This window comes from Acanthochromis polyacanthus, chromosome 11, assembly GCF_021347895.1.
Source record: "Acanthochromis polyacanthus isolate Apoly-LR-REF ecotype Palm Island chromosome 11, KAUST_Apoly_ChrSc, whole genome shotgun sequence".
In the NCBI taxonomy this organism is placed as follows: Eukaryota; Metazoa; Chordata; class Actinopteri; family Pomacentridae; genus Acanthochromis; species Acanthochromis polyacanthus.
In genome coordinates, this window is record NC_067123.1 from 27,900,252 (window position 1) to 27,923,226 (window position 22,975).

Genomic DNA, 22,975 nt, shown 5'->3' on the forward strand with positions numbered 1-22,975 from the left:
TGGCTTGTTTTCCCTGTATGAACAACAAAATGAAACATCAAGTACATTTGTGGGTTACAGAGAATGTCCTTTGTTTTGTTTTAAATCGTTTTTCCTAAAGCGCAAAAAAAAAAGTTATAATATATGCATTCTATCAGTGTGACTCCCCCTACCCTCACCATGCAGTGAATGACGGGTAACATCGACTTGATGGCCTGGCTTACAAGGGCCAACTCCGAACTGACAAGCTTGCCTCTATGAAAATAAACCTAGTTGGGCTTGGACCTTGCTAAGACACTATCATCAAGAAGGTGGCAGATGGCCTGGGAACAGAACAGACCAAAAAACAGAATGCTCTGCTGACTCGAGGACAGCTACAGGGAGGACCCATTACAGGACACCCTGCAGCACCTGACCACAGCCCTCACGTGAAGGCGAAAAGGGAAATTTTTGACAAATTAAAGTACCTGTACCAATAACAATGTCAATCCCAAAACTAAATGGCATTGCTGCCAATTATGTACGGTTGGCATTATTTGCATGTCTTAGTTGTTTAGTACTAATTTTTTTCCCAGAAGATGGTGGACCCTCAGGGGAAAAACTGAGGCGATTTTCTTCTCGATACTCCTGTCAGCCGCCAGCTGAGGGGGCGCCAACTCGTGCTCCGGGGCTGCTATGTACAAATAAGACTATGTACAGGGTCATCTTAAGTCACACCATACACATGTACACATGCCACCTAAAGCACAGAGTTGAAGGCAAGGTCAGTTGGCAGCTGACCAAATTTTTAAATTTTCTTAAAAAAATAAAAATGTTCAAAAGACTATCAGCTTTATAAAGTATACAAAAATACCACAAAGCAAAATAAAAAGAAAGGAACATTTTTTCCATATATATTTATATATATATATGTGTATATATATATATATATAATATTTTTCTTTTCTCTTCTGAGGTACTTGATCCTGAGGTAGTTAAGTAAAATGCATATTAAATTGGTTTTCCTGGGCAGCAGCAGTTCGGCACCATTTCCCTAAGTGTCAGTCATGGCGCTGCCCTCACCTCTAAATATATATATTATATTCATCTATGTATATAGGTCTATCTATAAAATGCATCCGAATTTATAAAATGCCACTATCATTACAAGGGCAGACGCCCAATATAATCACCCTTTCAGGGGTCCTGTCCTAAAACAAGAATCTTTCTCCTAATCATGGCCCACCCAGTCTGAGCCAACCCCTCCCCCCCAAATAAACCTCTCTGTTGATCCGGCAGGACCTTTGATAGCAATGCCTTTTCTTTTCCACAGAAAAAACTCATGAGAAAGCTTCATCAACCAATTAAACACTAAAAAAGAAAAACAGTGTTAAACTAAATCTGAAGTCAACCAAAACATCTTGTCATGTTTGAAGTACCACACCAAGGAGGTGATAGGAGGGGGATCCTTATTTCTTCTTTGTGTTTCTAGTGTAAAAAGAGAACAAAAAAGAAAAAAAAAAATCTATAAAAATTTACACACCCATGGGGGGAGGAGAGCAGGTCGAGGGGTGTGTACATGTGAGGGCAGTGACGTTGGTGGGAGCCCTCAGAAGTACATTCTCACAGAGATGCAGAGAGGGTGGAGTTTTAGAGGCGCAGGTCTCTTATTAGCCACACTTGAAAGTCCTTCAGCAAGACAAGGAGGGGTGGATGTTTGGTTGAGTTGATAACCTTTAACCCCTGAGATGAGCCTTAGGACCCTCGGTCTTATTCTCCCCTGGACTCTGCTGCATCTGTCCTTCTGTCGAGTCTTCTGGCAGATTCAGTCACCATTCCTCCAGGTCTGCTGATCTTTACTTCCTGCGGGCAGTGGAGGCTGGGCTCCAGATGTGGGCTTCGGCTGCTGCTGCCTCCTCACCTGGGCAGGATCTCCTGAATCTTTCTCTGGGCCAGCTGGACAACAAGGAGAAAATATCAGACCACTGAACATAATCATTACATTATGGCGCTTTTCCACTAGCAATCTACTCTGCTCTTACTGTTTGTGAGGCTTTCCATGAGGATGTAGTACCCTAGTACGGAGTACTATTTAGTACCTACGGGGTTTCAAGCAAGCCGAGTCGGGCCGTTTATGTGACGTCTACAGAGTGCAGGGCCACTGATTGGACAGGGAGTGACGACACACAAGAGCGACTCCTTCACAAAAACTAAACCCACCATTTTACCAAAAAAACAAAAACTGGAAACGCGACAGTGCACGAATCTTTTTACTTTGAATCTGGCCAAAAGCCACAGACTGAGCAGCAGGTATATCATTGCCTCGACGTCCTCCATCGTTGTGTTGCGTTTGTGTCGCACACAAAATGACATTAAGGAACTTCCGGGCCGCCGGGCTAAAGACTCCACCCACGATGAGGTGGTACTCAATTGTATCGGAAAACGACCTAAACCAAGCCGAGTAGCTGGTGGTGGAAAAGCAACCATAAAGAGTCTAAAAGGATGCCATGGCATCTTTTGGGTATCTTCCACCCAAATCGGCGAGAAGCAGCATTACAAGTGTGTCGACTGCATGTGGAAAAGAAGGGGTGATTAAAAACAAATGTTCATGAGGAGAGACTGTGTGAGGAGATTCTCAGCCATCCACACTTGTCACTTATTAAAAAGTTGTAATTAACCCTTATAGGGCACTCATTGAATACTTTGAAATTAAACCTAGAATGTTTTTGGAGGACATAAGACTTTCTATTTTTGTGATATTTTTTAAAATTTAACCTTTCCAAATTGAAATTCCAGGTCAATAAAGTACCATAGATAGTTCCTTGCCTGTCAGTGGCTTAAAAAAAACAAACAAAAAAAAACTCCTTCAAATATAACATCACTAGCACAACTACTCAACCGTAAAATGTGAGTTTAGTCAACTAACCATGTTAGTTTTGACGCTTCGATCGCAAGTATGGAAGAAGACCAAGACAAGTCTGTCTTTTTCCCAACTTCACAGAAAAGGAAAGGTTTGATATCGCTCCAGGCCTCTGCTGATTGGTCAAATGCCACGACATAGTGTGCTGTAACGTAGAGTGACGTCGCTGATTGACTGGGTGAAAACCACGTGCTTCTGCACCTCACTGAGAGGCGGGAGCAACGCCATATTCATGTGTGCGGAAATTGCTAGAACGATCACTTGCCCAATGAAGGGTTGAAGTAGTTGTTGCAGGACGTTTAAGTTGCTTTAATTTACACACGCTTGGCATCAGAGGAGCCCAAAGACCGTAGGAAGTTCTAAATTCTCCAGATATCGTGAACCATGTCTGCTCACTGCTTGCCACATCTTGGAAATGTTCACTACCACGATTCTACTGTCAAATCTGTAAGTAGCAGTTATTTCTGTATATTTGTTGTGCTTTTCTGTGCTTGATATAAGGGTCAATGCGACCATCTATGCAGACCAACGCAGGCCTAATTGTAATAGGATCAGCAGCCGCATGCGTTTGTCAGCTGATCAGCCTGCACACAGAAGATATGAATCAACCCTTATGGTCAGTCAGTGCTCTCCTCACCCTGTAGGAGATAACAGCTGACACACTACACAAGAGCTCGCTGAATTAACACTCAACATCTTGCAGTTTCCGGCACCTCTATGGAAACAGCACAACCATGGCTACAAGCAGAGAGAACTCAAAAATGTCCTCTGTGCAGCATTAAACGGTTTAGAAAAAAATATACAAGTTGAATTTACTGAATTATTTCACAAAAAAATGTTTTTTTTAAAAAAAACAGCATTTTCAAGTGTACAGGTGGAACAAAAGTTTTACTACAAACATATTTTATTTCTTCCCATACTTTGTTTCCAATCTGATCTGTAACCTGTAGTTTAGCTGAAAAGTCAGTCTTGTCATGAGATTATAGGTCACAACTGAGTCACGAATGGCTTCACAGTTGCCCCTATTAGCAGCAAATGTAAACTGTTTATTTTTGGCAATTGTTAATGAGACCTGTAGAATACAGTCGAAATATTTTAAAGTTAGATTCGAGTATGCTTTCTAGTAGAACAGTGCATCACAGATGAGATGATCAAGAACCGTTGGAAAGGTGAAAATTCAACAATTTTCTTTTTTTACAGCTTCTAGCTCTGATAGTGTAATTTTCAGACTTGCTTTTTTGTTTAGAGAGTCAAGCACTACATTTAAAAAAAATGGATTTTCTGAGTTCCATTTTGACAACCACCAAAGGCAAACAAGGTATTGTGTCTGCAGAGAAGAACCTTGCTTTGTGGCCATTTATTCCGTTAAACAGCGGCTGAGAAGCAACAATGTGTGCCTCTACAAAATCAGATCCAGAGCTTTCTACCTTCCTAAGACACTGCACGTTTCTTTTCTTGAAGTGACCCACCTGGCAAGCAAAGAAGTGTCCGCTGATCTTGACTATAACCTGGTCATTCTCATCAGGTGTCTGGTCCCTGGGCACCACCACTTCTGCACAGGTCAAGTTCTGCAGTTCATTTACCTGCAGCAGCAATATAGACATTAAAAGAAACATGAGTAAGCAAAGTTCTATTTGAGTTTATTTTGCCATTTGTTGAATCACATCTAATATTGTCCAGCTTTGTGAAATTCTGGTTTTAATTTGGTTGAATAGTGCAGCGATTTATGAATCAGGGTCTCCTTGTTTACCGTCTTTCCACCCTTCCCAATTACTCGTCCAGCAGCGAAGGAGGGAACCTTGATGTGAGCCTCCAGCTTCACCTCTTCCTTGGGTCCAAAGAAATTCTCTTCTTTCAGCTTGCCAAAGATACGACACTGAGCCTGCAGCCAAACAGGTTCAAGTACAGATTACTCAGGCTGCATTTAAGAAATGTAACCACTATATATTTTTTCTTTTTTTAGAAATTAAGCACAGGTTAAATAGTCCACAAGAGCCGTTTTGCCAGCAAATATTTCTTTGCTGATTATAACAAGCCTCTAACTTTCAAATGAAAACTAGATGAAACAAGAAATCCTTGTAAACAACTGCTACCATGAAATTTAACAACGCTGCTTCAAGCTTTAATTTCTAACCAGCGTCTGGTGCTTTTATTTGGCTGTGAGGGTACAACACCTTAAACTGAGCCTCTGGCGGTCCAACGATGATGACCATCCTCTGCTTGGCATCCATTCCTTCTGCAGGTGCAATCTGAAAGAGGGCAGACACACGGCATTAAAAAACAGCAACCCTCACTTACGCTTCCAACTCCTATCAATCAAGTGACAAGAGGAAGACAGCTGGCATCGACACGTTATCATTGAGATTCAGAATTTCACCGCCTGTCCGTCACTCACCTTGATTGAGGCTCCGGCAAAGTGTGACAGCTGTTTGATGTGTTGACCCTGTTTTCCAATGATGGCTCCCACCGCAAGTGCAGGAATGAACAGGTGAACTGTCTCCGACTCGGGGTGTCCCTGCTGGGTATAAACACCTTAGTACCACTGCGACCAGGACACGATCACACAGACAGTAACGGCAGCCCATTTGCTCAATGTCAGCAACCAATGCGCAAATGCAGATGGTGTATCAAGCAAAAACTGATAAATTCTTCAAGTGACACCGGAGCTTTCACCCTCCGCTTGAGATCGGCAGTTTGTCAGAAGCGGCATATCTGTCCTTGCAGTTGTTGCCGTTATAATATCCAATGGGGATCTCTTTTTTACATTGCCGGGTTGTTGCTCAATTCTGATGAAGAGCCCACAGCCTGTTCACAAAACCAGTCCTGGTTTGGTTTACACTGCTTACATTAGTGTTAGAATTATTATTGTAAAACATTCTCAGTCACATTTTGTTATCAAATGCTACAATCTTTGCTTGCCACATGCATTAGATTAGTAATACACTAATAGATACCAACTAAAAACGCATCCGGTGGACAGTGGTACATACATATGAAGCTCCATGTTCGGCCATTACTCTCCACAATGCAGTGTCATAAAATGATTATTTACTGATGCCTTAATGCAAACTGCTGCAACACATTGTTTGTTCTTAACGAGTGTGGCTGACTTGAGCTCTAGAAAGAGAAGGGGGGGGGGGGGGGGGGGCTGCCTCGTCAAAACGCAACAACAAGTAGTGCTTGATGATTTGGGCTTGAATCCAATTTTCCAGTCAATATGTCAGCTGAGGGCACACTAACAACTCACTTTGGCAACATACAAATCTGCTGAAGGGTTTTTGGTACCGAGCATGTTGTACTCGCCGTTCAAACGTTCGCTACGCTCAACAACTGTAAATGTTCCGCATTTGGCAGAAATGACACCAAATCATCTGGTAAAAACATTAAAAGACACTGTGACCCTTCAGGACTTGTGTCTCTGCATCCACCTGGTGAACTGCAGACACATGAGGGTAGCTGGAGGAGAACTTGGACGTAACAAACCCTACCCCCTAATCCCGCAGCGAGCAGCCACAAGCCGTGCAAAGCACTTTGGGATGGGTGACTTACAGCGAGGGGCTGGCTGCTCGCCGACAGCATAGAAGCCCAAAATGGCCCCTCACCCCCATAAGGACTGCACTAAAGGGGAAAAAGAAACATGAAACTGAGCAGCTAAAGACTGAATCTCTGCTTTTGTTTTACTTAATTGTAGTTTTCATGAGCCTGCCCCAAGGATGCAGCACACCAAGGTAGAAAATAAAAGAACACAGCCAGTCCGGAGGTTGGTCTAATGCTGTGTATGGGGCAAGCCGGTGCACAGGATGCCACGGAGACTGTTACTTACTCCGAATGATGAGCATCCGCCGTGGGCTCCAGGAGGAGGGAGGCTGGACATAGAGGGGCCCATGCCTGGGGCTCCGCTGGGGAACAAACCCAAAGCGTTTAGGTTCAAGCCTGGAATCAGGTTGGATTGGAGCTGCAGGGAAACAAGAATATTTCTATCAACACAGTTTGCATCAATTTGTTTGCTTGCTCCTCAATAATGTCGAATTAATTAAAAAGGTCACACCTTCAGCAAGCGAATAATTCAAACTGCAAAGTTTCCAGTTTGCTAAACTGAACATCATGGACAACCTCAGAGTCACAGCAGCAGGGAAGTTTACTAACACTCAGGAAATATCACAATAGGAGCCTCCTTCCGGATTCTTTCATATGATTGATTGTCCATCTTTTAAACATCATGCTTACTGTTATTTTCTAGGTGTAGCTTTCATATTACCAGTACTCTGAGGAGGAACTGACATTCTTTGAGATCTAAATTTCTCACAAAAAAAGTGAAATCTTTTTTCAGATTAAGGCAGTAAGACAGACCTGTTTAAACAGGATTTTACAGCTCTGGATCCACTGTGAAAGATTTTTGTGAGCTTTCACGTGAAAATTCAGGAAATGAAACTGCTGCTATGGCAGCTGTGTTTCCAGATCACTGCTGTGAATGTAAACACCTACAACGGCTTGTCCTCCTAAAAACAGTTTTTTGATTATCTGGTTTCTTATTTTCTGTCAACTTAGGCTCAGTTACTATCCGTAACAAGCTGGCCATGTCATTTTCAAAGCAGCACTAATTTTCTACCACAGCAGAACATATTTCACATTTAAAGGAATGATTTTTTTTCCCCTTGCCAAGTTAGTGTGAAAGATGCTTACGTTCATAGCAGCCATGTCGCTCTCATACGATTCCCGAATCTTCTTCATCATCTCTTCCTCAGCTTTTGCACATGCCTCAATGAGGCCCTTCACTGTGATGGTCCGCTCTGGGTTGTACACGGTCAGGTCCTGGAGACTGGACAGAACAATGAAGCGGGTGAGCAGGGTCATGACACAAGTGTTCCCAATACAGAGCATTAATTGATATCACAGCAAATACTAGTATATTAAAAATGTCTAAATGCACACTGGCACCTTTCTGAATCCACTGCACAGACTACAAACTGTGGCAACAGGAGGATGTCAAACAGTCTTACGGTGAGATTGTGATCTTGGTCCCCGTGTCCTGCTCGATTTTCTTCAGGTTCCGTCCTTCTTTTCCTATTAATCTTCCTACAAAGTTGTTGTGTGCAAGGATCTTCAGTGGGATCTCCTCAGTGCTGCACGACACAGAAGAGATGTTTAAGGCCTCAGCAAATGCTAATAAGGGTTTAGATATGGCCTGCCCTGCTGGTATCCATTTATTGGAATGCTGTGAACCTTCCGAGTAGGGCATCGCTCTCACAGAACTACCATATGATGTCTAACCTCACCAGAAATCTGTAATGTTTGCGGTTCTAAATGGCTACACTGGAAAGTGGAGCAAAAAGCCAAAGATCACATGAGAGGAGAGAGATGTAATCTTGTCTGCAGCTTTAGTGTCTCGCATACAAGACCCTCTATATTCTATATACAAGCTGTTTAAAGGTATTTGTTTAAGCATTAACATGCAGATAGAACCATGAAGTCATTAGTCTTTATTACAAATTTTTGCCAGTTCTAAGCAAAAAACTATGCGTCACAGCACAAAAAAAAAAAAAAAAATCACTGGCACCGATTGAATTTTAACAAATGGTCAGGCAAAATGTGGCTTTAACAAATTTACTCCACTTCACAGCAGCCACAGCTTTACTGGCAAGATAAAATTCTAAGAACATTCACTTTCAGCAAAACTCACAACTTTGTGTCCAGGGCTTCCTTCTGCATGATCTCCATGATGGTTCTGCAAGCGTTCGAACAGCCTTCAGGTGTGGAGTGAATTGTGATGGGCTTCTCTGCTGCACCAGCATTCTCTTTCCTATGGATGTCGATCCTGGAGTACAGCAAGATCACATCAGTCCACTTAAACGCTGATCAACAGTACAATACAAGACGGGACACAGTCACTTGCAATGCGCAGTTTAATTCCTGACCTCCGTGTACGTACTTTGAGTGGGTCTGTTTGGTGATGTTGCGGATAGTGGCGCCCTCCTTGCCAATAATGGCCCCTACGAACTGTGTGGGAACCAGCAAGCGGAGCGGGACCTCGGACTGCGATTTGGGCCGAGCGCCCAGACCTGGAGAACCGGCGCGAGGTGGTCCGCGGGTGTTGAAGCCTCTCCTGCCCCCCACTGAAGGACCCTCCGGTGCAGCCGTCTCATCTGGGATATAGGACACTTTCAAGGCATAGTTCTCCATCATAGATCCATTCAGTTTCTCCATCGCCCTAAAGACAATAAAAACGCGTCAGTCTCTGTGAAATGCTTGATTGCCGTTAAGTGGGCAAGATTTAACAGCACAGGAAGGCTTTTAGACAGGAGTCATGGAGGGAACAGCTCCGACTGGCTCAACTGCCAAACAAATTTCACTCGAGATCATCAATAAAGACTCAGATTTGATATATTTCCCGTATTAATGGGAGAATCAAAGGAGTGGAGAGGCTTACACAAAAAAACAAGACTTCAGTCCAAATTGATGCAGTTTATATTTTGAGTAATGAGAAAAAGGGACCAAATGCAACATGTCCAACAAACTGTGGTGCAGTGGCCATCACATGTCATGAGTTACAACAAATTCACGGCAATCTAATCTTGGCATCTCTCTTGATACAGGTGTCTCCTGTCAGACTGAAGGATTTAGATTTTTTTACTGAATGAATCAATTATGCCTCCAGACTCCTTTAACCACTCGTGCAGAGCGCAACATAGTAGTACGATTCATGTACACCAGGGGGCACCAGATGGCTAATTTAACCCCCCTCCTTCTCCAACACACACACACACACATATATATATATGTATATACACACACACACACACACTCCCCTCCTCCCAGTCATCATTGCATGTCAAATTAAACTAGACTGGTTTCTGGAAGGAGGAAATCAGGTGCACCCTAAGAACACCAGACAGAGGAAGTAGATGTAGTTTCCTATAGAGAATGCTGGGTGAAAAGAAACTCGAACAGATCAGCGTCAAAGACATCAACACAGATGAGATGGAGGTTAATGATGTGAATACACTGTGTGCGCGTGTGTGTACTCACAGCCTGGCCTGGTCCTTGGCTGTATATCGAACATTGACTACTGCAGTCTCTGTGTCAGTGTTTACTGTGGGAGAACACAAAACAGAGTTCTCGCTTTGTCAGTGACAGTGTACTATACTGGGATTTTTTCTTTTTACAGAATTAAAAAAGTGACAAATTAACTACTTTGAAAATCCTACATTTGGGCATTTGCTAAAAAAAATAAACAGACTGTACGGTAATAGTACAGAATTTCTGAATGCAATTTGGTGGAATCACATTAAGCAATCTTGCGACATAAAGCCTAATCAAAAGTCTATTTACCTTGTTCACAGCTCTCTACTGCACCATACTGAGCAAGCATACCATCCAATACCTGAGAAAAAGGAGAAGAAAGAGACGTGATTACTTGGTGATTTTGAAGGTTTTCAGCTGATCCGGTTAGTGAGAAGAAGCTCATCCATGGGAACCAGCCCAGCTCACTGCCGGGACACACTCCATTAATTCTGAACCCCCCTCAGTTCAGTATTGAGTTACGTGGGTAAATTTGTTGCCTTCCTGTAAAAGCCCAAATTATGACTCTCCCCTAAGTGCACTTTGGTGCACGGTGCTGTAGGTGTTGAGCAAGTTTGATACTGTTTCTGTTTTAAAGTCTTTGTAAATAGCGACGTAAGGTTTTAAACAATACATATTCTTTTAAATTAAATAATAGTTTTTATTAAATTCATATAATTGGTGACTATTTTAGAAAAACAAATCTGTTATTATTCTATTGTGTGAGTTTTTAAAAAATACAGGCAGGCTTTTTCAACACATGCAAAAATAAAAACACAAAATTTTAATCCACAGTATTTTTGGAGCAATACATAAAAATGGCAAACAAAAAAAATATATTTCACAAATGCATTCAAAAGAAAGTCATACCAAGCTGGCCACCTTCCCAAACCTGAAAACCACAGGATTTCAATTCATAGATGTGATCAAATGCTGGCGAGAGGGGGAGCGAGGGTTCTAAGCTAAGCTAAGACCTCCGACCATGCTCAGTTGAACCCAAGGCCACGCCCCCAAGAGCTCAACCCCACTTTCTAGCCAACAAGACCGCGTTCCTGCCCCCCCACTCCACCAACCCACCAACCAAGCAACCTCCCGCCTCCCTGCCATCTCACTCCCCATCATTGGATGGTCCAGTGCTGATATGAGTTCCCTGAAGCCAAGAGTTGCTGGCTGCCGGCTGGCTACTCCGGCTGTCCGTTCAGCACGCCTGGCCAATGGGAATCCAGGCCACTCAGGAAAGGGTGGGGTACATTCCAGCAGGAAGCAGCCGCTGGGGGAGGGGTGCGAGTTCATGCTACACATTCTGTGTATCAGCGCACATGGAAGGGAAGGGGAAACAGTCCAGGCCCACCCACCCACTACAGCTTGTGAACACGCCACTACTCTCACCACCATTCTCTCGCTGTAGGGCTACACACGCACCATGACCCGCTGTCTTATCTACCTGATAAGATACATGCAAGGCCTTTGCATCAAAAGATCTCATTCTACTCTTGTTCCTCCATTCTCCTCACCCCTCCCCCTCTGAGGGGTGAGACATCTCCATGTCACTTTATTGAGAAAGCAAATAGCTGGCTCGCTACATACTAGGAACATGGGTGGATCTGGAGCTGCAGTTATAAGGGACATACGTAGGCAAAAGCGAGCCCACCATTACAAAACACTGAGCCTGTCCGTAGCCATTTGATCACAGTGAGTGAATCAGGCTGAAATCTAAAGCCACATATTATAACCTTACAATCTTACACTTCACAATAGCACTGAACAATTGTGCAATTCAATAAGAAAATTCTCATTAGGCTTCTATAGTCTTTATGGAGCAGAAAATTAAATTCTACACTACAAGCACACGCTATCACAGCTAAACCTCCACACAAGGAGGTGGGGGGGGGGGAGAAGTCACGTAAAGCTGTGGAAACGCCACACGAGATTCCACACGGAAGTTAGCAGTGGAATTTTGAGTTTGACACAAATGATTTCTATTATAAAAGGAGCTTAAAAGCAATTTTTAAGGTCGACTGGCAAATTTTAAAGTCCACATAATTTACATGTGACCAGCAGATTGATGAGTAACCAAAGCAAAATGTGCAACGCACACTGAATACAGATAACTTAAATTCAACGCTTATCACATTCACAGAAAGAAAGACATGAAATGTATGACACACACACACGCGACTATTGCTTAACACTCGCTAGTTTTACACTAATCAGGCAGTGGCCTTGAAATCTGACCATGTTGCAGCTCACGCTTCCTACTGATGTTATTCATTTTTACATGACAGCTTTTTGCATGTTGACTCTTTAAGGAGCACAAAAAAAATTGGATTGCAGTTGAGATTAAACACCGACTTTGAGTGTCACTTTGCCTGCTTCAGCTCAGTTTAAAATCCTGTGTAGGAATCTGCCTTGAAAACATTCAGTCAACTTATGCAACTGTGGACAGTTTTGCATGACCAATTTGAACATGGCTAGCAGAAGAATTTGTCACAGAAAATTTGTGGGTGGGTGGGTGGGGTATTTTTGCCTAAAATACCAAAGTTCACTTCCAGGCTTAATCCAACATCACGCCAAATAATTCACACAATTTGAGTTACCTGTGTTGGAGTAGTTGTGTATATAACTCATGTCAGAGTTGATTAACAGCAAGTCATGAATTTTTATTTTAGTTTAATTTTGTTAATGTAAAACCTTTAGCTTTAAGCTGTTTGTATATGAATGTAGTAGCAGACAGACATGAAGTTAAAAAAACACTTGTATAATTTAATGTGATAGCACAGTAAACCTGAAACAAGTACCTCTGTAGCTTACACAGCTGTATTTTGTCAACAGTGTCAGGAATGGATAATAAGTTGAGATGGCATTTATGCACTGTGGTATACGTGATGTGTTATTTAGTTAAAATTTGACCATAAAAATGCCTTATAATGTATTCTCCAGCACAACTGTGTCCTTAAATTTCATAGCATTTGAATCAGCCCCACTGACAGATTCAAAACCCCTGCCATAATAATCACGACAAATGTATCTGTTGCAGAGGTTCTGCAAGGGATTGCATTAAATTGCTGATTTTTTTTTTGTCCAGCCTCAGCATGTCAAAGAAACACTGACATAAGAAATTCAAATCACCCAGATTCCAGAGTTAAATGAAACCCAAAGAAAACTACAACCTAGAGTTGTGAACAAATCAGCTGACCTTAAGAAAAATAATGAGTGCATTTAAATGTCCCATACACCATATAAGGACTTGCACACTTGGGTTCTCCAGGTCACACGCACCATGTTGCATGAATCTTTCAGAACCCCTCAGACAAAACTCAATTTGTTTTTAATTCATTTCCACACATTTGTGTATGCATGCAAAGAAACACATGGTTAAAAAAAAGGTTTTCAAACTGTTCCGAGTGAGCAGTGTTGAAAGACGCCATGACAGAACAATTAAGTCACATTTCCCATTCAAGTACATCAGATCCTGTGTACCGTATGAATCAACAGCATTTGTTTTTTTGTGCTACATGGCTTTTAGGTAGCCAACAAATGTAGGATTATAAGGCTACAAACGACATGCTCCTGTGTGTGCGAGCCAGCCAAAATCAACTAGAGACTCTGCTCATGAAATCTTTTGAAATTTTTCCAGTGTCTTTGTATGGTAAAACCTCAGCACTTATCCTGGCCTTCCCAAGCTTTTATGTACACAAAATAAAGCGTAACAAAATCAGTCTTGCACTGTTAATTGTCAACTGTTTGGTGGCATTAGCAACAATTTCTGTTCTACCAATCACAGTTCCGCACACTGGTCACTACGTGCCAAAGGCCTGAGCTGCACCTCCAGTCAAATGAATCATCAAGTGCATGCTCAATTGAAACCCAAAGGGAGGCAAGGTGACTCCAGAGGCCACTAAATGAGAGCCCAGTTGGGCTGCCCCATGGTGCCCCGCCCTGGAAGCGGTTAGCAGCCTGTTAGCACTCACCTCCCACTGCATGTGAGGCGGGATGTTCCTGATCTGCAGCTTACAGCTCCTGGAGAGAGAACAAGAGAGGAAGAGGGTGGGGGATGGATAAAGGAGGACAGACGGAGAGAAGAAAAGAAATTGATCAAGGTAGATGGGAGAAAGATGGGAGAGAAAAGAAGAGAAAGACGGTTAATAGCTGACAATATTAAGGGCATAATGACACAAATGACAGAAATGTATCAAACAAATAAATAGAAGGGCAGGTCTTCATTCCCTCTGCCATCTACTAAAAGCAACCACAGTAGAGAAGCTGAAGATATGACTTCTTTAATCCCATTCCCAACTCAGCAGGTGTACCGCGACACCCTGTGTAAAACAAGTGACAAAAAGGTGGGCGACGGGACTCACCACACAGTGGAGTAAATTGAGGTGAGGGTGTCCAATATTACAATTAAGCTTAAAAAATATAAAGAAAGAAAGACCACACCCTTCTTACAAATCAACTGTGTGGCACAGAGCGCAAAGGACGAGATAGGGAAGAGAAACAGGACCGGGAAGCGGGAGGAAGGAGTGGTAGGATGCAACAAGATGAGGGGAATTAAAAAAAAAAAAAAGATTGAAAAAGGAAAAAAGATACAGTATCTGGATGCCATATCTGCAGACTGAGTCAAGCATGTGCCCCGTAGCATTGAATGATGAGGTTTCAACCACTGCACGGCTCAGGTTTACTCTTTTCAAACAGAAACACACACTTATCCAGGAGCATCCAGCAGTTGTATCAAAAATAGGGGAAGGGGGGCAGGTGGTCTAGGAAACCGAAGGGAACCTCCGCTGGCCACGTCACACTAAATAGGAAGAGTCAAAATTGCGTGCTTCTTCACAGAGAGTGTGCATACAGCAGAAGCAAGTGGAGACTGGCGGTTACAATGGTGCTGCTGTGCTCTGTCACTAGAAACAACAAGGACAGAAATCCCCAATTCATTCCTTTGGCATTATGGCTCCCAGTTTAGTTATGTTTTGTGTACAACAGCAAGAGTATACTGGGCCAGTTGTGGAGGTCACTCAGACAATGGAACTTGTGGATCAATGAGTCAGAGTTTCACAAGTGTCTGCCTGCGCGTGATTGTTGTATAGTAAATGTGAGAAAAGTGAAGGCCACTCCAAAGTCCTCTCCATGTTGACACACATGAATCTACAGGAACAAAATGTACATACGGCTGAGAGCTGAAGCGTGAACACACACACAATGTAGGAACAGACCCAGACCCCAACCCTGTCAGCACTACATTCACGCCACACGAAACAGATGCAGTATGTGCAGACAATTCAAAGTTATTAGACGGAGACACGTTGGTAAAATTTGGACCTTAAAGAGTTGTACAACACACATTTTTTCCTTGTTTCCTCAAGCTTCACTGAGCTGTTAAATGATGTCTAAATGCAGCTCATCTACTTGTACAAACTGCCCCACTGTTAATGGTTGTGTTGTAATCAAAAAAAAAAAAAAAAAAGAAATAATGCGGCTAAGAAAACCCCTTGCAGAATGCAGAATTCATCAAGTCACCCTTTACCCCATGAAGTTACGTTCATGGAAAAAAAAACCAAACAAAAAGGGGGGGGGGGGGGGGGGATTTAAAACATTCCATTCAAGCATATATGTACAGGAAAGCGTAGTGCATGTGTGCACCAAGGGCCACAAAAGCTGGAATTCCTCAGCTTAGCCACTACGACCATAATCAAGCTAACGGCACTTCAATATATTTAACATGAGATATTAAAAAGCTACTTAATTCTAAATGGCCAAATTGTAAAGAAAAATTCCCAAATAACTTCCAGCAGGAATTTCAGCCCTTTCCGGCCCGCTGTGCCATTCCTGGCTGATCTAGCCCCCTTCTCCCCACACATTCTGTAGCCTATGCTCTGCATTGCAGTGGGAACACCACGCGAAATGTGCAAATGCACAAAGTACTTCCAGTCGGATTAACCTATAGCTCCACACACAAGAAGTCAGCCAGGGTATGTGGTGGGGTGGGGGTTGTGGGTGGTATACATTCCCTAGTCCCAGCCTTTGATTTGGGGAGGAGTGTGTGTATATATGAGTGTGCGTGCATATGTGTGTGTGGGGTGTGGTATTGGGGGGGGACTAGCCCTGTTTCAGGCAAGGGTAACAAGGGCCCTCTCTGCCCTGTGGGGGTGGGGCCCTGTTGCCATGGATACGGACAAGTCCACTGACAGGAACATGTAGAGCGGGGTTAAAAGTGGGAGGGAAGGGAGGGGAGGGCCAGGAGTGACTGGGGTTGGCTCGTCATGTGATGGCCAGGAGGAGGCCGGGGCTCCTTATTTACTTTCAAAATGGACCAACATTCTACACATTCGGCCCCTTTTCCACGGCCGCCCAGCTGAGACCTATGGGCCCAAACAGTGGCGATCACGCACACAAGTGGCTGTAGAGACACGTATGAGCACATGCATGCAGCAAAACCCACCAGAGGATTCACACGCCAAGTAGCATGACACTGCACCACACCTGCATTCATCTCCGCTTCTTAACAGCACTCCCATACTGTACTGGAGTGCTCTACGTCAGCACTGCCGTGGACAGTGTGGGACACACGAGATCTGTGCTCAACGCCCATCCACAGCCATTGACTATTCAGTATGCAGAGGTTCTGAATGACTGAACTCCACACAGTCTGGTTTCCACTGCCCTCTCACAGGCCTTATATGCACACCGGGCATCCAATAAGCTACATTTACACTTGCATTTGGAATGACTAAACTTCTCTAAAAAAGGAATTCTACACCAAAGAGAGTTCAATACGAGCTGTTAGAACTTCTGCAAAGACCATTTCACATTTGTGTCTTTACATCCTGGTCACACAGAAATGTCATATTTTTACGAGACGGGGGGAAAAGTACAATGCCATTCTGATTTGAGCCCAGAGGGAGGAGGAGGAGTCAAAGAAACCTTCGTCTGCAGTCTGAGTCAAACAAGGGGCCACATTCATAATTCTCTGGCACCCCAAGTCTCCGTCCCAAATCCCCGTTTTTGCAGGTGGGGCCCCACAGTGACCTCATGACCCAGAATTCTTATTAGCAAGACTCAAGAGCTATTTCAATAAACAACCCTGATACGATCTACACTATTGTTTCAATTTAATGACCATATTTTAATGCTTTTTTTAAGGCACTTTAAAAAATAAAAGCAGAAGTACTAAAACTTTACACTCACTGAACAACTGGAACACTACATGTGCTCTAAAAAAAAAAAAAACTAAGCTGTGCCCCTTTGAAAACAGTATATTTAACGTCCGTCTTCCGCTTGCTCACACAACACACACACACGGGGCCACCCCTCCTATAGCTACGCCATTTTTTTCCCCTTCCTGTACATGTGACGGGTATATACGTGGGGATGGACAGGCTACATTTTTACATTGTAGGATTTATCCAACAAGGAGTATAATTTGAACCAGGACGTTCAGTCAGTCTACACAACAATGACACTGTTCAGACTCAGCTTGCCTTATAATGGGTTGAATTAAATATTATGACTGAATTTAAAAATATATATATATATATAACTGTTGACAAAATGGATTTAATATGGCACAGCTCCACTAACAAGCAAATCAATACACTTGTAAAAAAAAAAAAAAAGGTCAAAAGTTGACACATAATTTCCGTTTGACTCTATTATGTCTATTGTGCAAAAAATGGCTGCTTGAAAAGTAGATACACCTGTAAGAATCTGATTACTGCTCGAGTTCCTATTGAAAAATATGCATGCTTTCCTCAGAATAAATACATAAAAGCACAGGACATGATCAGGAATGTGTGGGTGTCAGCTTTAAATGGCAGATTGTTTTTTTTTTAATTCAGCAAAGCACTACATATTTTTAGAAGGCAGGCAAAGTTAAATGTAGAAGCCTAAATGTTTACCAAGTAGTTCTGTAAAGTATTTGCAAAAAGGGGGGAAACAATTAAATAAATTTTGTTGCAATATGCTAAAGTATATTTTCAGGAATTATTATTGATCATGTTTTTGCTAAATGTAGTACTGATCATTTTGGTGGGCTTTTGGTCACAGTAATGACATTTTTTTATAAAATTATACATGAAAATCTTAATTTTTTTGTGGAGTTTGCATGAAAGCGAAATCCCAGACTCCACAGCGGATCGCCCTACGTAGTCCAGTCTTTATGAACCCCAAAGTGTAGCCGCACCAGTCTGCTACAGCACTTCCCCTTCCTGATGGGTTCAAAGGTTAAGCCATGGTGATTGGCCAAGCCCCCAGCTGATATTTGCAGGCTGGAATGCAAAGAGGGGGCCCCAGTGTTCAAATGTGTGAGTGTGTGTGTGTGTGAGTGTGTGTAGCCTATCCTCAGAATACTGTTCCCATTGACTACTGCTATGTTCCATGTTGTAAAGGGAGGGCACGTTTTTACTTTTTTGAAGTGTGGCTGAAACTCGACTCTGTTGCTGCCATGGCCAACATGGCAGGCTACACTAAAAAAGACAGCAACGTCACCAGTTTTTTTTTCGTGATCAGGAGCATTTTGGAGGAAGGTCTCCCAGATGTCGACGAGAATAAAAATAAATACAAACAATAATCTCATGGAGTTAACCTGGTTTATTTATCCAGAGCTACATTTCACACCCCACTAACAGCCAGGGCAAGCCTCCACGATACTCAGGTGGAAAATACATTTCACGTCAAAGATTCCAAAAAAATCCCCCGTGTGACTCGCTATTATATCTCTAATTTAATTCGAGCCACGTGTTCTAGTTTAAAAACATACACGCGACTTTCTGCTTTCAAATCTCACTTTGCGTAAAAAAAATAATAAATATAAACAGCGTATTATCCAAACGTAAAAGAAGCCAAACAATGCATATTTACGTGGAATGCCTCTTACAAATAATTACACCAATTAACGAGCAAGAGCCATTTGAATTAATTCAAGGATTAATTGTCACCAAATGGCGTCACCAGCGAAAATACGCACACAGCGTCAAATGCGCACAGGAGATTTTTTTTACGTGCAGAGGAGATTGCGTGACAAACAAGGAATTATTTTTGAACACACTTTTAGAAAATCTTGCACTCAAAGCAACCGACCTGTGTGGCTTTAACTAGGAAACTGAGGGGCTTTTCGTGACTTGGGCCCCCAAAGCCAGCCATTGCACTCGCGTTTGGGAGTCCATCTCATGCAACAGCAGCACAATGTGCTGAGGAGGGCGGAAGCGCAGGGCAGACACGGAGAATGACGGGCAGATCCTTCTCAAATGGACGACTCCACAAGGCCTGTACGCCTCAAATCCAGCCTGCACACATTTCAAGCCTTGCACACTCAGGGCTTGCACTAGTCGCCCTGACGTTTCAGCTCAAAAATGACAACATCAAGCACTGTGCGTATCCAAACAACAACCACCACCAGCACCACCACAAAACACACACAACAGTGGATGGTGCGAATGAAAAAATACAAGCATGTGCAGGTTAAAAGCCAAATGCATACCGGTTATAGGAGCAACCCTTACAGTCATGGCGAGAGGAGGGAGCACACCACCATACGCCCCTTTTATTTGACCCCAGAGCATTGAGGAAAAAATAAATAAAAAGATTTCTCCAAAAATGACGAATTAACAGCAGCGACATGCACGTACACCTCCAGCATTATCACTTGGAAAAATAAAATAATAATAAAAAGCCTTCTTGGAGAAAATGGCTACAGTGAGAAGGGAAAAAAAACACACTGGAGCTCCCACGAGTTGAACCAAAGCACTATATGATAAAACTCGACCTACCTTAGACGTTTAGGGACTGAGTGCTCCACTTCCAGAACTTTGCCGTGAAGTTCAACTTTACCTAGAAAACAAAAAATTCAAAAAATAAAATGCAGCTACTTTTAATTCCATTCAGCCATATGACCCCTCACACAGGCCTTGCTTCCGTGCTTTTTGGAAATGCATTTGAAAGGTTAGTGTTTACTTCTCATTTTATGGACTGTACTAAAAAAATACACATCCGAGCAGGCACATGCAGACATGGCAATGTCGTGGATATTTTCAGCATAGTGCGATATTAGCCAGGCAAATTGTTGAAAGTGTGCGAGGCACTAATATAGCACGAGGACACAAATGAGCCTCATGTTTACGACAAAATGCGTGAAATATCAGACGACTTCACGCAAAATTGCGTCCTTTGTGTGCAGCCTTAACTTTAATAAACCAGGGGACGAAGTGGATAATATACAAAAGCAAATTGTGGTGTTGCTCAGTTAGTTGGCCTACATTTGACCAACACAATTAAACCACCTGGTGTGTCAGCATGGGCGAAATGGCTTCACAATGTAGCGAGTTTCTGGCTGCTTGGAGAAGGCCTGCACTTTGAAACCTGGATAAGAGTGGAACTGGTAAAAGCAGCAACACACTGTTCCGTTCCCAGTCCCCAAAGTGGGCTGTGTGGGAAGAGCCCCACAATAAGGTTCACTTTACGGCGTCCACAGCCCCGCTTGCCTATGCGCCCCACTGCCCTGAACGGCACACAGAACCTGCGTTAAGAAAGCCTTGGTATTCTCTCATCCTCATGATTGTGTTTACCCGACCATTTTACCAAGCTACACTCAGGGAAATAACACGAGCAGAAATTCACTCAAACCGGGGGAAGCTATTTGTTTGAGCCCACGGTGTCAAAAGGCCAAGTAAAGGTTGTGTGAGAGAAAGAATTGCTTGGATACACCCCCACCCTACAGAGCGACATGCATTTCTCATAGGGGCTCTGAAGTAAGGCAATCTGAACACAATTGCGCTGCGTATTTTCTAAATCCCACTTTTGGTGCTGAAAATTTCTCACCTGAAAGAATATCGATGGCCCTCATTGCAGCCTTCTCGTCCGGGCAATCCACAAACGCATAGCCAGTTTTGACAAGAAATGGACCACTGTGCGGAATCTTCCACTGCTCAAAGATAGTTTCGAAGTCCTCCTCGCTCGCCTCTGCGCTCACGTTGCCAATGTATAGCTTATTCATGTTCTGCGCCGAAAAGGGACAATCTTTACGCTGAGGGAGAGATAGTTATTTGCTCTCGCGGATGTGCAGTGTTTAGAGTAGCCTAAATCGCCTTTACTACTACGGAGTGGCTGTGGCGTGCTTCCCGGTCGTTCAAGCCACAGATAGATTTAAACTGGCAGCCTCACAGTGCGTTTGCGCTCCCTCGCCCCTCTGTCTCTATCGCGCAATAAATAAATGCTCAATTATTAATCTCGTGCCTCCAAACGATGGCGGGCTGGGTGAAAAGGAGGAGAAACTACTTTGTGTCTTCCTCCAAACCCCTTGGCAAAGAGACAGAGAATGTCACACACGGTAAGGCTGGCGCCCGCCTCTAAGTCTAGAGCCTAGAATAAGAAGAAGAAGAAGGGGGAGAAAAAAAATCCACCGCTATTCCGGCTTTTTTGAATGAGCCACGTGTTCAAACTACAAATCAGCCCACACGTGAGGAATCCCAATTGCTCAATTAAGTGTTTGGGATTGGGGAAAATTGCACGGGAATCTGGGGTGGGGACAGCAAAGGGGAGTGAAGAAAAAAAGGAGGGGAAGAGTGGATTGGTGATGGGAAAAAACCTGGCGAGCTATGTGCGTAAAGGGATTCCGTGAGAAACTAGTGTATCTTTACTAGAATCACATTCGTGTGCCTTTCTCTGCAAAGCCTCGATTCTCATTGGTCGGCTGAGGAATAGTAAAACGGCAGTGCGCTCACGCACGCCCATAGCAGGGAGACGCTGATATTGCGGGGGCTTGTGCGCACGGCTGTGCTAAGTGCGCTGTACTGATGACACAGTAGAAGGAAAAGGGGGTGGGGCCATTCATAAATGATGTTGCACTAGATATTGTTAAATTGCATAATGAACGCATCTAATTCCAAGTATCTTGACCAGGAAGGGCCCTGCGCCACTGGTTGGGCCCTCGCGCAATCTGGGAATGACACGTACTACTGTCCACATGACGGCATCCATCTTCTCCAGCAACAGTGGAGCCATGCCCCTTCTGAACCACAACTCAAAGTCCAACAGCAGGCCCGATTTGCTCGTAGTCACACAAAATCATAGTGAAAGGGTGTCTTTGGGTGCCATGAGTGCCGCCAGGATACTTGTTTTTTCACATCTTTCAGGCAGTTTGGCGCAACGAGGAGGCGTTGGCCATGTGGAGCGAGCACACATGGCGAATCCTCTGCGCTATACCTCCGGCATGGATTTGAATCTACTGAAAGAGGGAGGAGGGGTCTCCTACACCAAAGTGCCCCTAGCGTCCTATGTAACGCACAGCCCAATTTAGTCACGTTGAAATTCATGTCTAAAACGTTACACAACTATCAATAAGGTCTTTCTGGAATCCATAGTCGTAGGCCTAGAGTTTGGGCTTTGGACGCTGCAGGTAAAAAAAAAAAAAAAACGATACAGTTCGTGTTTTTAAGGACTGAGAGGCGAATGGATACATACCTGTTGATGGGGAAAGGTCGATACACTGTCAAAGTAGAAGTTGTATAAGTTTCTCAACAAGACGGGTCCTAAAATGAAAATGCATACTCAGAGGTCACATGATTATCATTTAATGCAGTCTAATAATAGATTTTAAAGGAGGAAAGGGAAGTATAAAAGCTTCTTACAGTATATTTTCTATCTATCTATCTATCTATCTATCTATCTATCTATCTATCTATCTATCTATCTATCGTTCTACCCGAATTAAGGTTGTATCATTGTGAAGACTGTAGTTTGCCGTGCTGTACTGCATTACCATGAGTGGTGTATCTAATATTTGGAAGCCCCCTGTTGATGTAAATACAGCGGACGAAATATTAAAAACACTTTTAAGTCTGCAGTATAATTCAACTGCAGCAAAACTGTAGCTGACCATAAAGTTGAATCAGTGCCTGTTTTAAATAGAATCAAGAACAACTCAACAACAACAAAAAACACCCAAGAAGACAGCACATAGTTAGCATTAGTTTAGGATTTGTGTACAGAATAAAGTGGAAACAAGAGTGTATCTGTCTATATTTAGCATATACATAACCTTAAAGT

The 22,975-nt window shown here is 43.2% G+C and overlaps 1 protein-coding gene across 1 annotated transcript; it reads right to left on the bottom strand.

The window, feature by feature from the left end:
• Nucleotides 1-851: 851 nt before the first annotated feature.
• igf2bp3 (insulin-like growth factor 2 mRNA binding protein 3) lies at nt 852-21,566 on the bottom strand. Its single transcript, XM_022200603.2, is given in 16 exon segments — nt 852-1,884; nt 1,887-1,914; nt 4,348-4,461; nt 4,629-4,760; nt 5,053-5,127; nt 5,274-5,396; nt 6,702-6,833; nt 7,562-7,697; nt 7,879-8,001; nt 8,559-8,693; nt 8,808-9,086; nt 9,905-9,968; nt 10,208-10,259; nt 13,909-13,957; nt 19,702-19,762; nt 20,750-21,566. Coding segments are annotated over 16 exon segments (1,779 nt in total). The 5' UTR covers nt 20,925-21,566; the 3' UTR covers nt 852-1,783.
• Between the last annotated feature and the right edge of the window lie 1,409 nt (nt 21,567-22,975).